Genomic DNA, 15,198 nt, shown 5'->3' on the forward strand with positions numbered 1-15,198 from the left:
TTGTCGTTGTTTGGCCTCCCCTTTCGCAGTGTCATTGTGGATCAGACTTTCTTGCGCCACATTCAGTCGCCACTCTGTTTCCTTACCTATTCGCAGAGATGAATTGCACAGATCTCCAGTGGATTGTTCTAGCATATAACCGTATATACTGTAAATTGTACCAATGAGAGTTGAGTGAGAATCCGGGGCCACTGGCAGGCTACAAAGCCGACTTGAGTTGAAACGAACCCGTGTCCGAAGCCAGAGGCGATACATACCGAACAGACACCGAAGTTCATCACGACACAGACACTAAGATTGTGCCTAGAATATCATCAGACACAATAGAGTACTGCTACTCGATAGGGACGGGGATAATTGAAGACGAAATGTTCTAAAACAAAACAACAGAAATAGAACGCGAACGACCGTAATGTACACATATGATACGGACAGGAAACAGATAAACGGTGACTGAGGATATACATGTAGACGAGGCACAGATATCCGGGGATAATGATGAACAAGGGACGAGGACAGTCGTATATGGGAGAAACGAATGACGAAGGATTGGCTATAGACGCTAAGATCGGAAAGACCGTGATGTGCGTATATACAATGGAGACCGGTATGCAATAGAAGGAGATGAACAAGGAGATGAAGATAGGAGGGTACAACCCAGTTGAAAACCACAAATCAAAGACGAACGAGACCGAAAAAAACGATGAAGAAAACCTGATATCATCCACCCCTCCCACCAAGCTCACGACGTCAACCCTCAAACCTTATGTATCTTCCTACCAACCTTCCTCAACAGCGCCCTCGCCCTCCTATACTCCACATCCTCATCGCTCGAATCCTCCCACACATCCTTCTCCTCCTTCTCTCTGCCCTGCGTCCCACCACGCATCTCCCACGCACCCCCGTTCGCATGTCCGTTGTTCCCAACACTCCCGTGGCCCCAAGGCTCCGCCGTCGCCTCGTCGTCCTCGATCGCAGGCGGCGTAGGCGAGAACGTAGGCTGCAGCGACATCCTCACGCTCTTCCTCCTCACGGGCGCCGTACCAGTAGGACCATCCGAGCCTTGCGCATTGCCCGAGGTATTGGGATTGTTGGAATGAGGATTCGCATCAACAGTGGACTGCGACACGTCCGAGCCTCCCTCCTCGTCCTTCGCAGGAACCTTAGGCGCCTCTTCCTCATCATCATAGAACATCTCATGCCCCGTCTCATACGATGATATCGAGTCCTCATCGCTATCCTTCTTCTTATCCTCCATCGACGCAGACAAAGGTCTCGGTGCCGTCGGGATCACGATCGGTGGCGCGACAGACATGGGAATGGGGACAGGCGAAGCAACTCTCGGTATGGGCGCTGACGCGAGGGAAGAAGAAGGAGGTGAGGATGAAGAGGTGGATGTGCTGGCGGGAGGAAGGGGGGAAGGAGACCGAGACCGGAGCGCAGATTTGAGCGGGGTTTTGACTTGGCCTGGTTGGTGCATCGTGTCGTTTGGGCTGAGGCTCATATCGGGGGATGCGGGTGCATTGGTACGGGGAGAGGAAGGGGCAGAGGCTGCAGAAAGGCTATTCGCCCTAACAGGTTTCGGTGTAGCCACCACCTCCGATCCACGCGCAGGCTTCGTCGTCGCCGTCGTCGTGGACATAGATCTCGAAAGCTGGGCGTTACCACCTCTGGGAGAATCGAAAACGCTCCCCGGCGCCGTCACACTCTCCATCCTCCCTCCCGGTACCTCTGCTCCCGTTCCTACACTCCTCCCCGCATCAAACATCGCCAAATCCTCCCTCCCCACCCTCGGCGGCGCCTTCACGCCCACCAACCCCCCGGTCATCGTCGCCCCTCCCGTTCCGGTGCTGCGCGCGCTCGTCAACGGCGCATCAGGCGACGAAACGTCTGCATCCCAAGCCCTCTGCATCCACCCCTCCCTATTCGCCTTCGTCACGCCCTCGACGATGGACATGAGTGACGTCTGTCCGGGTGCCGTCACGGACGTCGTCGCCCCACGGGAGTGATGTGGGCTTGGAGACGACGACGACGACCAGGTAGCGGAATGTGCGGAGGTGCCGGATTTGGGCGCGGGAGGCGAAGAGGCTCGTTTCGGTTTATTGCTACCCGTTACGGTCATGGATGTGGACGAAGTCAGATTCGTCGCCGAAGCAGACCCAGATCTCGATCTCGTATGCGTATGCATATTCGTCGATTTCGACCTCGCGTGTCCGTACGGAGAGGAAGAAACGACAGGTGCGGACGAAGCACTGGTGACGCTCCCGCTCCTCGTCAACGTGCCTTTCTTCTTCAATGTCGATCCATTTCCACTATCGGCGTTGGCCTTGGGACCAGTGATAGTGGTGGTAGAAGCGTTGGTGTTGTTGGCGGCTGCGGCGGAAGAAGGAGCCTTCGCACTCGCCCTCGGCGTCGACGTCCCACTCTCCACCCCGTCAAGCGACACCGCACTCCCATTCCCACTTCTCATACCTGTCGTCGTTGTCGTCGAAGGCCCCACATCCGAACTCGACGCCTTCCTCCCCCTACCCTTCGCCCTGACAGTGTCCTCCCCTCCACCCTCACCACCCATATCCTTCCCAAACCCAGAACCAGAACCAGAAGCACCGGGACGATTTTTCCTCGTCACGGTAGCAGTCGCGCCCCCATCGGTCATCCATCCCGCTTCCTGGACCGACGCCCCAGACCCAGATGCCACTCTCAGATTTTTCTTCTTCAATTTACTCGTGCCCGCGCTTGTCCCCGCCACACCAGCACCACTAGCACCAGGAAGAGCACCCTCGTCTGCAGACTCCCTTCGTTTAAACCTGAACCGTCTCGGCGAAGGCGAACCACCACTTCCGCTCGCTCCCACATCTCCACCTGCTCTCGCCCCCGGACCGGCAAACGCACTCGACGCCGGCAACCCCTCTTCCTCCGAATCACTCTCCCCACCCCCACCCCTTGCCCTCCTCAAATTCGCCTCCGTCCTCGTCGCCCACTTGCCTCCCTTCCCACCCTTCGCCCTCGCATACGGACTCCCACCACCCGTGTCGCTCCCACCATATCCACCTTCTTCCTTATCTTTATACCCCCTCGAAAACAATCCCGCCAACCCTCCAAAAAATCCCGACCCGCTCGTCTTTCGTTCCCTCGCTCTCTCCCTCGCCGATCCTGATCCCGATCCTGAGGCTATATGAGTATCTGACCCACCACCACCACCGTGCAGGGAGCCAAAGAACCGCGAACGAGAGGGTGCAGACTGCGACGCCGCGATGGACACGGAGGATGTCGAATCTTCTCGTTTATGTGTTTGGGAAGGACGCCGGATGGAGAACTTGCGACCCATGTGGGTCGGGGGTTTGGTTGGTGCGGTGCCGTTGGTAGTGGGTAAGTCGGTCTTGGATGGCGACGTCTGCAGGTTGGTCTTGGACGTCCGCAGGTCGGTTTTCGATGCGGAATGGGTGGTATTGGGTTTCCCGAACGGATTATTCTCGACCACTCGGACTTCCCGACCCTCCATCATCTCATCTTCCTCGTCTGAACTAGGCGGGGGCTCGTCGACTTCTGTTATCCGTCTTTCGAACGTCGGTGGGTGATTATGTCCCGCACGTTGTCCTTGGCCTTGGGACGAGTTCAGATTCATGTGCGACTGGGCCTGGGACTGAGACTGAGGCTGCGACGAAGGAATCATATCGTATTCCGAGATAGAATGCGCGGGTCCAATGGAAAGACGGAGCGTATCCGGATCTTCGAGTGGGAGTTGGGATCGTGAGCCTGTTTGTTGGTGGTGGTGGAGGGGGAGGGAGAGAGGGGAGGATGGGAGGGCGATTTGGGAGGGGGAGAGGGGGCGGGAGGGGCTGTTCGGTATTTGATGTTTCGATGAGGCATGAGGTGAATCGAGTTGTGAGACGTGGAGATGCCAGATATGTGAAGGAGAGTCAGTAATTCGGTGTATACAATTGATTCAACGAAAAAAAAGAGGGCAAGTAAACCGTGAAGCAGAACGCAGCAGGAGACGTGCAATGGCGGACGAGCATCCCAGCCACCCAGTCATCCCAACCATACAAAAAAGACACTCACCCATCAGCCCACCCATTCATTCCACCGCCCCCTCCACCCGCACCCGCACCTCCATCCACCCCAATCTGACTCGCAGACTGATTCGGACCTATCGACGACAAATCAGACCCACCACCACCACTTGTCCCATTCGCACGGTCATGAGTGTATGTCGATTGCGTACCGGCGGAGTCGCCCGGAGTTGGGATAGGGAGGGGTTTGTATTCTGTTGAGGGGTCGGGGGCTGGAGGGGTTCGTTGTCATGTGGCGAGGGTTGTTGTGGTTGGTTGAAGTTGCAGTTGTGGGTTGTGGCGCGATAGGGGTACACGGGTGGCGTGTGTATTGAGTAGGTCATGTCGTCGATCGCGAGCAAGGGATCAACACAACATTATTCAACGAATCGCGTATGGGTTCGATTTCGAAAGAGGGAAGAAGGGCAACTCGGTCAGTATGATGATCACATGCACACAACACAAGAGAGGAATTGAAATCCGAATGAGGCAGAAAACAAATGGGACGACCCAAGTGCAGTTAGACGACATAAGCGCAAGTCGATGCGAAAAGGTCGGAAGTCGAAAAGGTCAGAAGTCGAGAAGAAAGTGGAAGGCGAAGTGGAGCGATGGGGGCGGGAGATCGCGAGGCTATACTAGCGCGATTGTGGCCCCGCGAGAGGACTCGTCGAGCAGACACAACGAATATGGCGCACAGTGCAGACTCTGCGGTGAACAGAACCAAAAACGAAAACGAAAGAAAATCCAACGAAAACAAATAACTCACCATACCCATTCCTCCCTCCCTCCCCGCCCACCCCACCCATCTCCTCCAACGCCCTTAATCCCTCCTTACCCATCTCCCCCAGAACCCACCCACACTCCCCCAAAGCCGCACACCTGACCCTCAACCCGTCCCTAATCACGCTTATCCGCATCGCGTCCAGCTCTCTTTCTTTTGCTGCGAGTTGTGTTTCGCAGGCTTGGAGTTCGGCTTGGGCGGCCGTTAGTTTCGTGTTCGTGTTGGATGGGGAGGGATTGTAAGTTGTCGAGAGGGGGTTGTGGTATTGCGAGTGGGAATGAGGGGAAGAGGAAGAGGAGAGGGAGGTTTGGGAGAGAGAGCCGGGGAGGGAGGAGAGGTTCATGAATGAATCTCGTGTAGATTTCGTGTTTTTCGAGGCTTTGATCAGTCGTGTTACTCTATAACATATTCCACGCACATACATACAAATACAACATGAGCAAATGATGGCACAAAAAAAGCCAGAGTAAAAACGCAAGACGCACAGAATCTCCCGATCCCGCATCACATTCCCCACCTCGTCCTCCATCTCCCTCAACCGCTCCAACCCCTCCCTCCACGCCTCCACCGCCCCCGCATACCTCCTCATTGCCTCATCCGCGCCCGCGAGCGCACCGCCGACCGCGAGGACGGTGCGCGCGATGAGCGGGGAGGACGCGGAGGCGTAGGCTGAGAAGGACGAGAGCGAGAGCTGGGTGGCGGAGGAGAGGGAGGCGAGCGATTTGGAGTAGTCTTTTTCGTGCGAGATGAGGTTGGAGAGGAGGCGGGAGTCGGCTGGGCGGTGGACCATTGGGTGTTGGACGTTGACGTTGGGGTGCTGTTAGATGTTGAGGTGCTAAGGCTGAAGGATAGCAGGCCTGGTTGATGGGATGTTGTTATTGAGATGGTAAAGTAAGACAAGAATGTGGTGCGAAGGAAAGACTATAGCTTTAATGAGCTGAAGGAAAGCTGGGAAGAAGGGGCGGACAGGGCGAAGCAGAGATGAAGGGAAGGAGGAAGCCAAGTCGCGGTTCGCGCTGATGAACACGCTGTGCAGCCGCGATCCAGAACACACGTAATTCCTTCTTTCTCATCTTCCGTTTAGTTCGCCGCGTGCCGGATGACGACGATCTCCTCTGACGGTGTTTTCAGTCGAGTGGGGAACAAAGCTAAAGGCTTGTATATTTATTTTCTTAACAATGTTGTGGACAGATTTAGAGGACAGAAAGCCTCAACATCGGGTAGTAGCAGGCTCCAAACTTCAACAACACCCGGAAGCTTTCAATAATGATTGCCGCATAAGAAGCGCATCCGCCTCGTCGTCATCGACCAATAATTATATACGTCCAGTCCGGCTTCCAAGTGAACTGGCTGGAGCATGGTGTGGCCCACAATCGTGACGTGCCGACCAGATAATACTTTGGACCTATCACAAATACTCAATAAACCAGCAAAAAGTCCCAACACAGTCCACAAAAAAACCAATCCGCCCAGCAACATAATTTTCTCTCTCGTTAGACCGTCAGTGGCCCCGATCCAACCACCACGATCGTAAAACCGCTCCGCCCAGGCGATCCCCCTCCACAATTATATTGCAGAGTTTATTGGGAGGGTTCTTTAGGGCAGGCCTCGCGCCGGCGTCGATTTGCAATTCTTGATTCGTAATTAGGCAATTCCTTTTCGAGCCCATTTGATTTCGCATCTTGTCCCCGCGTCCCCACAGCTCAGACAATTCCTCAGCAGCTCGCCCTTTCTCTCTTCCGAACTCTTTCTCTGCATTTTTTCTTGAGTGCTTGCTGGGGCTAGAATCTTAGAGTAATAGTCCAAAGAACAGAAAACTTAGAAAGCTTGAACCCATCTAAATTTGGACGCGCTCGCTCTACGCTTTGAATATCAACCCCGTTTCGACGTAGCACTTGAAGCAGCTTGCTATTGTTCTTGTTCTTGTCTCGTACAAGGGCGGACGCGACACGTACACGAATCGAACCGACCAGAAACGCGTGATCTTGTTCGCTCTTGACGCGACGCGCATTTGGCCTTCCGACGCGACTCTCCTGAATCACCTCGCGACGCGACGCACATCAGCTTTATAAAGCGTCTTGTAATCTCTCATCCACACAACTCAGTTCTCGAACCCGCACGCATACCACCACCGACCACGAAATCACAAATGTCCTCAGCCCCAACAACCCCACACTCCCTCTCCGCGACACTCACCCCTTTCGACCCCGCCTCGTCCCGCGTCATGAGCACCGTCGCGTCTTCGCCGCCTGATACTTCTATCGCCGGGGATGATGACCAGAGCAAGGATGACGAAGAGGACGAGGAAAAGCAAGGGGACGACGGAGACCATGCGAATGATGCGGATTATGAGGTGCCTGTGGATGATGATGTTATGGTGAGTTCAGTTTTTGGTTTCGGTCTTAGTTTTATGGGCGAAAAGGGGATGTGCTAACGGATGTGATGTGATGTAGACGACGAAGACGAAGACGATCGCGGACGAAGTACGTCTTTCTCTCACTCTCTGCCTCCCTCCTCCTCTCTGCCTCCCTCCTCCTCTCTGCCTCCCTCCTCCTCTCTGCCTCCCTTCCTTCCTCCTATCCTCTCCCCTCCTCCTCCCCCCCTACTCCTTCTTCCACGCATCAATGCCGCACCACATCACTATCACTAACCCCACCCAACCCAACCACAGGACCCAACAGCCCGCCTCCGCCGCCTCGACTACCTCCTCCAAAAATCCTCCGCCTATTCCCAGATGCTCTCCACCCAGATGGAAGCCGTCCGCGCTAATGCTGCTCTTCAAGCCCAAGCTCAATCCAGCCAGTCTAAGCCCGTCGCCAAGGCGGTGGGCAAGAAGACAAACGCGAAAGTGAAGAAAGGACCACGAAAATCCACGCGCGGAAAGGGACGCGGGAAACGCGCGCTCGAGACAGACGACTCAGACTCAGACTCAGCGGAGGTGACGAGTTCCAAGCGCGCCAAAGTCGAGGAAGATGGCGCAAGGGATGAGGAGGAGAAGGATAAGGAGAAGGCGGCGGCGGCGTTCGTGCAGCCGGAATTGTTGAGCGGCGCGACGTTGAAGGATTATCAGCTCGAGGGCGTCGCTTGGATGTGGAGTTTGTTCGATCAGGGGATTTCGGGGATATTGGGTCAGTCTCCATTCGCTTTCTGGTTGGGTGGCAATACTGACGAGATATCGTGTATTTGTGTTTTTCGGAAATTGTGAATCCAGCGGACGAGATGGGGCTCGGAAAGGTTCGTTTTGACCCTCTTGCATTCACTCAGGGACTGGGACTGATCAATCACTTGTTTTGCTACGTATAGACGATCCAAACTATCGCGTTTCTCGCACACCTCCGCGGTCGTGTCGGTGGGCTGTCACTGGTCGTTTGTCCGCTGAGCGTGCTGCATAATTGGGTGGAGGAGTTTACGAAGTTCGCGCCTGAGGTACGTTGACTTCAAAATCAATCGCGCATCGAACACCAAAAATAAAAGCTAATATGCTCTCCTCCATCTGCTCCATTTCATTCCTCTCCAGATCCCAATATGCATGTATCACGGCACGCCCGACGAACGCGCCGAGCTCCGACGCACCGTCATGCCCCTCAATGAAGAGAACATGGCATCGAAGCCTGAACCGGCCGCTCCTCAGCATTCTCGTCATGGACACGGGCATGGAGATGATGACGAGTACGAGCACGGTCATGGACAGGGAAAGTCTGGACGAGGCCGAGGTGCTCGAGGTAGGGGAAGGCCAAGGGGAAGAGGGAGAGGGAGAGGTGGTAGGGCTACGGATGCGACTAGTACGAGGAAGAGCGCGAGGAGTAGTACGAGGACGAAAGGGATGGATGTCGATGAGGAGGAGGACACAAAGCCTTCCACTTCCACCTCTGCCACCAAGTCTGGAAAATCAGCGCAACCGACTCTGAGAGATTATTTCGGTGCTAAACCTTCCGCCTCCAAGACCAAGGCTCAGACTACGGATACCTCCAAGGACGACGATTCCGATTCCGAGCCCGCCGAAGACAAAGTCAAAACCGAAGTCAAAGCTGAAGCTAAAGAAGAAGCAGATCCGTTCCCCCTGCCTCATCAAGTGACTTCGTTCCCCGTCGTGATCACGACGTATGAGATGATCATCAAGGATAGGATACATCTGTCGAAATATAAGTGGGGCCAGGTGGGTTTTGATTTCCATACTTTTTTCCTTATATTTCATTTCGCTTCGTCGAGAAGAACTGGAAATGCTGATTCTGACTTTCGCAGGTGATCGTGGACGAGGGCCATAGGCTGAAGAATATGGACTGTAGGCTTATGCAGGAGGTGAAGAGGTATGAGAGCGCGTGGAGGATGGTGTTGAGCGGGACGCCGTTGCAGGTTCGGTTTCTTTTCTAGCTTTCCGTCCATAATATCATCCATCTTAGACACGATGCTGAGCTGTCTGCCTTTCGTATAGAATAATTTGGCGGAGCTCTGGTCCCTGCTCAACTTCATCCTTCCCGATATCTTCAACGACCTTGATTCTTTCCAGGAATGGTACGTCCCTACCACCCTTCTCTTTTACTCCACTCACTAATCATCTCCGTCACCGACCAGGTTTAACCTCCCCACGCTCTCTTCCACGATTTCCACCTCCCAATCCACACAACTCCTCTCCACGCTCCACAACATCCTCAAACCCTTCCTCCTCCGCCGTCTCAAAGTCGATGTGGAGAAGTCCTTACCGCCGAAGAAAGAGTACGTGCTCTACGCGCCGTTGAGTGAGCGGCAGAGGGAGGTGTATGATGCGATCGTGAAGGGGGGATTGAGGGGGATGCTGGTCGGACGGCAGCATCTTGCTGATGATGCGACGCAGGGAGGAGAGGAGAAGGAGGCGGTGGATGAGGGAAGGAAGTTGAGGAAGAAGCAGAAGAGGAAGTATGATGTCGATGGGAGCGATAAGAAGTATTTCCAGAGTTTGGAGAGGGGGGAGGTGCAGCTCAGACCTGGGGAGGGAAGTGCGCATAGGCGGGACGAGGGCAAGACGGTGGAGGAGTTGGGGAGGAAGGCTGTTTATGATGCGAAGTGTACGTTCCTTCTTTCTTCCCTCTTCACCTCCAAATAGTTACGATAGCTGACTTTGGATCGGCACAAACAGTGAAGAAGATAAACAATCTTCACCTGCAGAACGCAGTGATGCAGCTCCGCAAAGTATGCTCCCACCCCTTCTTGTTCGACTGGCCGCTCGACGAAAGGACGAATCAGCTGGTGATCAACCATGAGCTCGTGAATGCGAGCGGGAAGATGATGGTCCTAGAGAGGTTGTTGGATGAGCTGTTCGAGAGGGGACATAAGGTGTTGGTGTTTAGTCAGTTTGTGACGATGTTGGACGTTATTGAGGTGAGCGTTCCCTCTATTCTCTTCTTCCCTTGTTCCTTCTTCTTCCTTGGTGTTACGTCTTCGAGTCTCATACTGACCTTTCGTTCGATCTAGGACTGGGCGACTGAATTCAAGGGCTGGCCGTTGTGCCGCATCGACGGCTCGACGAACGCGCTCGATCGTAGAGCAGAGATGAACAGGTTCCAGACTGGTGGCGATAAACCTGACGCGCCGAGATTGTTTTTGCTCAGTACAAGAGCGGGAGGCTTGGGTATCACGTTGACCGCGGCGGATACGGTCATCTTTTATGATCAGGACTGGGTGCATATTGGCTTTATCCCTCTCCTTCACTCTTGGCTCACCCGATACTGACGCGACTTCGATATATAGAACCCGCAAATGGACCTCCAAGCCCAGGACCGTGCACACAGGATAGGACAGACGAGGCCCGTGTTGGTGTTCCGACTCGTGAGCAAGCATACGATCGAGAGTAAGATCATGGAGCGGGCTTCGGAGAAGAGACAGCTCGAAGCCATGGTCATCGCGAAAGGTACGCATTCTCATCATGGTTCCTCTACGTCGTGATATCTGACCACCTTCCTCTTCCCTTCTACTCTGCCCGTTTCTTTGTTACATTACAGGCAAATTCAAAATGCCTGTTGGACCTGCATCAGCCGCCGCAGAGAAACGAGAGACGATGGCGGAGATGGCGGCGTCGCTTCTCGCTCTCGAAGGTGAGAAGATCGAGGTCGTTCCCGATACCGAGGCGGGGAAGAAGAGTATCATGAGCGATGCGGACCTCGACGCGTTGCTCGATAGGCGTAAAGAGGTCTTCGAGGGCCGGGGAGCGGGATGGACTTCTGCTACTGCTGGTGCGGAGAAGGCTGGGAAGGGAGGGAAAGGTGGTAAGAAGGCGAAGGATGAGGATGGAAAGGATGGGGAGGGCGATAGGAAGGGATTGTTCGAGGTCTATGAGGCGCCGAAGGATGAGGGGAATGAGGCGTTAGCGAGGATGATGGCTGAGGACGAGCCGGCTGAGTTTTGAGGATTAGCGACGTCTCGCTGGATTCGAGTGACTCGGTTGGGATGTGGTCATTTCTCCATGGGTCGTTCTTGTCCTCGAGGGTCGTGTCGGTGGGTATAGTATAGAGGATACTGCTTGCACGATCCTTGGGGGGTTCACGTCGTTGTACATTTGTACATATCTTTATCGCATACTAGTATTGTCGTTTAGCTTTCGTCTCGTTTTCGCGTTGTTTATCGTCGTCTACTACTGTAATATACTTAGATCATCTTCTATCGCAGGAATATAATGTCAATGTCCTCGTCCCAACTGTTCGATTCAGATCTTGCGAATGGGATGTGAAAGGTATATTCTATGCCTATCATTATAGAATGGCCTATGCTAGTGTCCAGCTTCTGGTGTCCCAAGAATAAAGGATGATATAGGTAACATCGCAATCCGCCCAGGGCGATCCAGATATTGTTTGTAGCAAAGTGATTGTACAGAGGGACGAAAGAACACAGTAAATAAAAGTCAAACATCGTATTAGATGTAGCACAATAGCGTGTAGAGAGAAGGAAAGGCTATGGGTGACGATGTACAAGACCCACGAAGATCAATATTCGATGTAAAGCACAGCAGACAAGGAAGTAGTAGTAACAGTAAGCATAAACGAGCGAAAAGAAAAAGAATTACAGGTAACAAAGCAGTAATCATCGGGCCTCAGCGATCATTGGTCACCCCCAAGAGCACGTACATAGTGGAACTCCTCATCATCTCCCCTCCCAATCTCTCCCAAAAGTCTCCTCGACTCTATTCAACGCACCCTTCCTCTTCGCATACCTCTGCGCTGGCGACGCGACTCCCAACGCAGGCGTTCTGCCATATTCCGACCCCAAGCCAGGGGTGTAGTTAGATTCTGCATATCGTCTATGTGTGGCAACGAGTGCAGAGACCGAAGTCTCGTTCGAATCAGAGTAGGCGCTTGACTGGGTCGTGGTGCGCGACATGTCGGGTCTGGGAGCTGGGATACGACTTGACGTTGAGGCGGAACGCGAACGTGTGGTTTTCGACTTGGTTGTGGGCGTGCGAGCGAGGTTAGGGGTGTCGTCGGATGGCCCCTTGAGCGAGACCTTGTACTCGTTTTGATTCGGGATGGAAGATTCCTTGGTAAACTTGCTCGGATACGGAAGGGACGAAGGAGTACTGGTGCCATGCTCGCTAGAGGTGGTCGTACGTGTCGATTTCGTGGATTTGCGACGATCGACAGCAGCGCCGGTAGTGCGAGGATGATTGCGAGCGACGGCAGCGGAACCGAGAGCCATCGACAAGGACTTCGGGCTGAAGAGTAACGCAGAGTCGAGTTGTGGTGAGCGGATAAGAGGAGGGCTGGAGGGTAACATTGAAGAGTCGACACGGCGCGGTCCTGACTTGCCAGCACGGGTCTGGTGAGCAGGTTTTCCTGCCCTAGTCTTCTTGTCGACATTCACATGCAGGGGAGCCGTAGGAGTAGAGGACTTTTGCTTGGTGACGTGAGAGGCGGTGGCACCGTCGTTACTGGTCTCAATCTCCGCCCTCACTGGCCTGACCGACGTCTGACTTCTCTGACTCTTACTCCTCCTTCCCAGAGACTTCCTCTCCGGCATCGGCGTATACCTGTCCTCTTTCCCTCCTTCCCCACTTCCACCAACGCCCTCCACCCAAGACTTGGTCCAAGCCATCCAGCCTTCCTGAGACTTTTTCTCCACAGCCTGGGGAACGGGCTCCTCGGCCTCAAGATCCTCTTCGACAATCCTGAAACCGACGCCAGGCATCCAATCAGTGAGGTCAGCTCCTGCGTCTGCGTCATCGTCGAGGAGGAACGGAGTCGTAGCCGCCGACTCAATCCGACGTCCTCGCCCATCACCGTCGATATCCAATTCTGTGGCAGCAGGAGTCGAAAGCGCAGAATAAGCCGGTCCAGATCTCAACGACGCACACCTCCCATCCCTCGGCAACTTTGCGGCCCTGCGTCCGGACTTTGCACGTATACGATCGAGAAGATGTCGACTTTTTGACTGTACGACGTCTACCTCTTCATCGTCGTCCTCACTCAGGAGATTCAACGTGTCCGGAGAGAACGGACGTGCAGGTTTCGGTTTCGGTTTCGGTGTAGGGCCGTACTGACTAGCCGCAGAGGCAGAGTAGGATGACAAACCGCGGGTGGGAGAGAGCGCTGGCGTCTCGGCGAGCTCGTGTCTGTGTTCGTAGCGAGGGGTGGAGAACGGAGGTCTTGCGGAACGGGTGCCACTGAGGAGTGCGGACCCGAGGGAGCGTATGCTGTTACCGCTCTTCCTAGAGGCAGCAGTGGGATTCCGATAGACGGAGCCGTGACGAGTGGATTTGCTTGGGGTGCCAACGTCGGTTAAGTAGAGTGGTGCCTTTTTGTCGTCTCTATGGCTATGGAATAGGGACGCATCCGGATCCTCAGTCTCCGAGACCTCGTACTTCCCACCGCTCAGCAACCTCGATCCATCACCACCTTTCTCAATGCCAGAGCCACTTGTTCGCCCATCGATACCGCGGCTTCGTCTCCAGTGTCTATGTGCGAGCCATGCTACGACCACACCCAATATGATTGCGGCAACAGCAACGACGGGTATAAGCACGCGGAGTTCGACGGACAATTTCGATGTGTTCGACGAGGTAGAATTTGAATCGTGAAGGGAGGGAATATTGGTGCTTGACGGCGGGAGGGCCGTTATTTGGATGAGGGAGGCCGATGGTGCCGCCGATTCCGATGTTGTTATTGGCGCAGAGGTTGATGTCGTTAGGGTGTTGCTGGTAGTCATTGTTGTGGGAGCAGCAGTGGTCGAGGGAAGAGGGACCGTCGGTGGAGACGGCGTGACGGATGGAGGAAGTGAAAGTATGGCAAGGGACGGGTCTGGTGTGGTGGTCACGGGTGGCGTATAATACAATATCGTAGGCGTAGGGGCCGATGGGATGGATACAGATGTCGTGGTGCTGGCGCCGTAAGCAGGATAGGGCCACCAGTTGAAACTTGACGTCGAGGCGGGTATATCTCCCACTTGTCTCGCCTCTATCCCGCTCTCTTCTGTCTCTCGTTGATGATGCTCAGCATCTATATAATTATCCATATACAATCGATTAATAGGGCGCGGCCGAGAACTTCGACTAGGGTGACGGATCTGGGACACCATCGGGTAGTGATGAAGTCGAGAGTTACGAGGGAGGAAGAATGACGAGGCCGATTCTTGATTCAACACCGAGTGCAGAGAGGTCGGCTCTGGGTCGATCGAGGTCAAGGCCTGCGGCGATGAATGTCGAGCGTCGAATGAGGTGCGATGATGGAGAGTAGGAGGACGAAGTCACGCCCGAACGAGTGGTGTGGCGCCAAAAGGTCTTTGGACGGACTGTGGCGTGTGCGTCGCATGGAACATGAGCGAGAAGAAGAGGAAAATTTAACAAAAGAAAGGAGTAACGCACAAAGAGGTGGCGGAGGTTTGATCAGCTCAGGTTCTCCTCTGCTCCTGGCGTAGTTTACGCCTCGCGTACGTGGTGTCCTCGGACTCAACACTGGCTGCTCAAATACGTCGACACTACCTCTCCGATTCGTGTATCTAGTCGTCGTAGGCGGGGCGGACGACGGACGTTGTCCCAAAGAAGGTCGTCTCCTCGGTGGCCTGGACGTAAAGGTATTGGTAGGTGGCGAGAGGTGAGTGTCGTCGACTACGTGCTGGGGTTGTGGTGCGTGCGGTCGTAGTTCTGCGGGAGGAGAGTGGGGATCAGATGAGGACGATGTAGGCGAGTTTAGGTCTTCCGTTGAAAGTGTGACCATCGGTGTTGCGGTGAACTGGCTCGATCGATGTTGGAAGGTGAAACCGAGACCGAGACTGGTGGACTGAGTCGGGAAGAGGGCATTGGGGGCATGCAAAACGGTGAGGTCGGTCATAATGAGTATGTTTGGGGTACTGGATAGAAAAGAATGGGGCTTCGAAGGGAGTGGTGGTCCTCGCAGAGGATGTGTG

General features: G+C 54.5%; 5 protein-coding genes across 5 annotated transcripts; 1 reads left to right on the forward strand and 4 right to left on the reverse strand.

Annotated features, from left to right (window-relative positions):
* Positions 1-246: 246 nt before the first annotated feature.
* Positions 247-4,871, reverse strand: STEHIDRAFT_122725 (uncharacterized protein). The gene is made up of 3 exons (XM_007305869.1): positions 4,819-4,871; positions 4,063-4,285; positions 247-3,839 (listed from the first exon to the last, which is right to left on the reverse strand). The coding sequence occupies exons 1-3, from the start codon at positions 4,856-4,858 to the stop codon at positions 758-760; spliced, it is 3,345 nt and encodes a 1,114-aa protein (XP_007305931.1). The 5' UTR covers positions 4,859-4,871; the 3' UTR covers positions 247-757.
* Positions 4,872-4,905: 34 nt separating this feature from the next.
* Positions 4,906-5,786, reverse strand: STEHIDRAFT_81428 (uncharacterized protein; the record flags this gene model as incomplete). Its single annotated transcript, XM_007305741.1, has 2 exons — positions 5,319-5,786; positions 4,906-5,231 (listed from the first exon to the last, which is right to left on the reverse strand). Coding segments are annotated over exons 1-2 (630 nt in total), but the record flags the coding sequence as incomplete, so codon positions are not given.
* Positions 5,787-6,535: 749 nt separating this feature from the next.
* Positions 6,536-11,477, forward strand: STEHIDRAFT_122727 (uncharacterized protein). Its single transcript, XM_007305870.1, has 13 exons — positions 6,536-7,210; positions 7,287-7,316; positions 7,505-7,961; positions 8,045-8,067; positions 8,137-8,259; positions 8,351-8,989; positions 9,076-9,186; positions 9,266-9,345; positions 9,406-9,875; positions 9,947-10,188; positions 10,282-10,488; positions 10,558-10,717; positions 10,809-11,477. Exons 1-13 carry the CDS (start codon positions 6,983-6,985, stop codon positions 11,210-11,212), a joined length of 3,174 nt encoding a protein of 1,057 aa, XP_007305932.1. The 5' UTR covers positions 6,536-6,982; the 3' UTR covers positions 11,213-11,477.
* A 466-nt stretch (positions 11,478-11,943) lies between these two features.
* STEHIDRAFT_132308 (uncharacterized protein) lies at positions 11,944-14,370 on the reverse strand (the record flags this gene model as incomplete). Its single annotated transcript, XM_007305871.1, has 1 exon — positions 11,944-14,370. The coding sequence occupies one exon, from the start codon at positions 14,368-14,370 to the stop codon at positions 11,944-11,946; it is 2,427 nt and encodes an 808-aa protein (XP_007305933.1).
* Positions 14,371-14,392: 22 nt separating this feature from the next.
* On the reverse strand, positions 14,393-15,122 carry STEHIDRAFT_158468 (uncharacterized protein; the record flags this gene model as incomplete). Its single annotated transcript, XM_007305872.1, has 2 exons — positions 14,393-14,583; positions 14,657-15,122. The coding sequence occupies 2 exons, from the start codon at positions 15,120-15,122 to the stop codon at positions 14,393-14,395; spliced, it is 657 nt and encodes a 218-aa protein (XP_007305934.1).
* Between the last annotated feature and the right edge of the window lie 76 nt (positions 15,123-15,198).

The sequence above is a fragment of the Stereum hirsutum genome (assembly GCF_000264905.1).
Source record: "Stereum hirsutum FP-91666 SS1 unplaced genomic scaffold STEHIscaffold_10, whole genome shotgun sequence".
Lineage (NCBI taxonomy): Eukaryota > Fungi > Basidiomycota > Agaricomycetes > Russulales > Stereaceae > Stereum > Stereum hirsutum.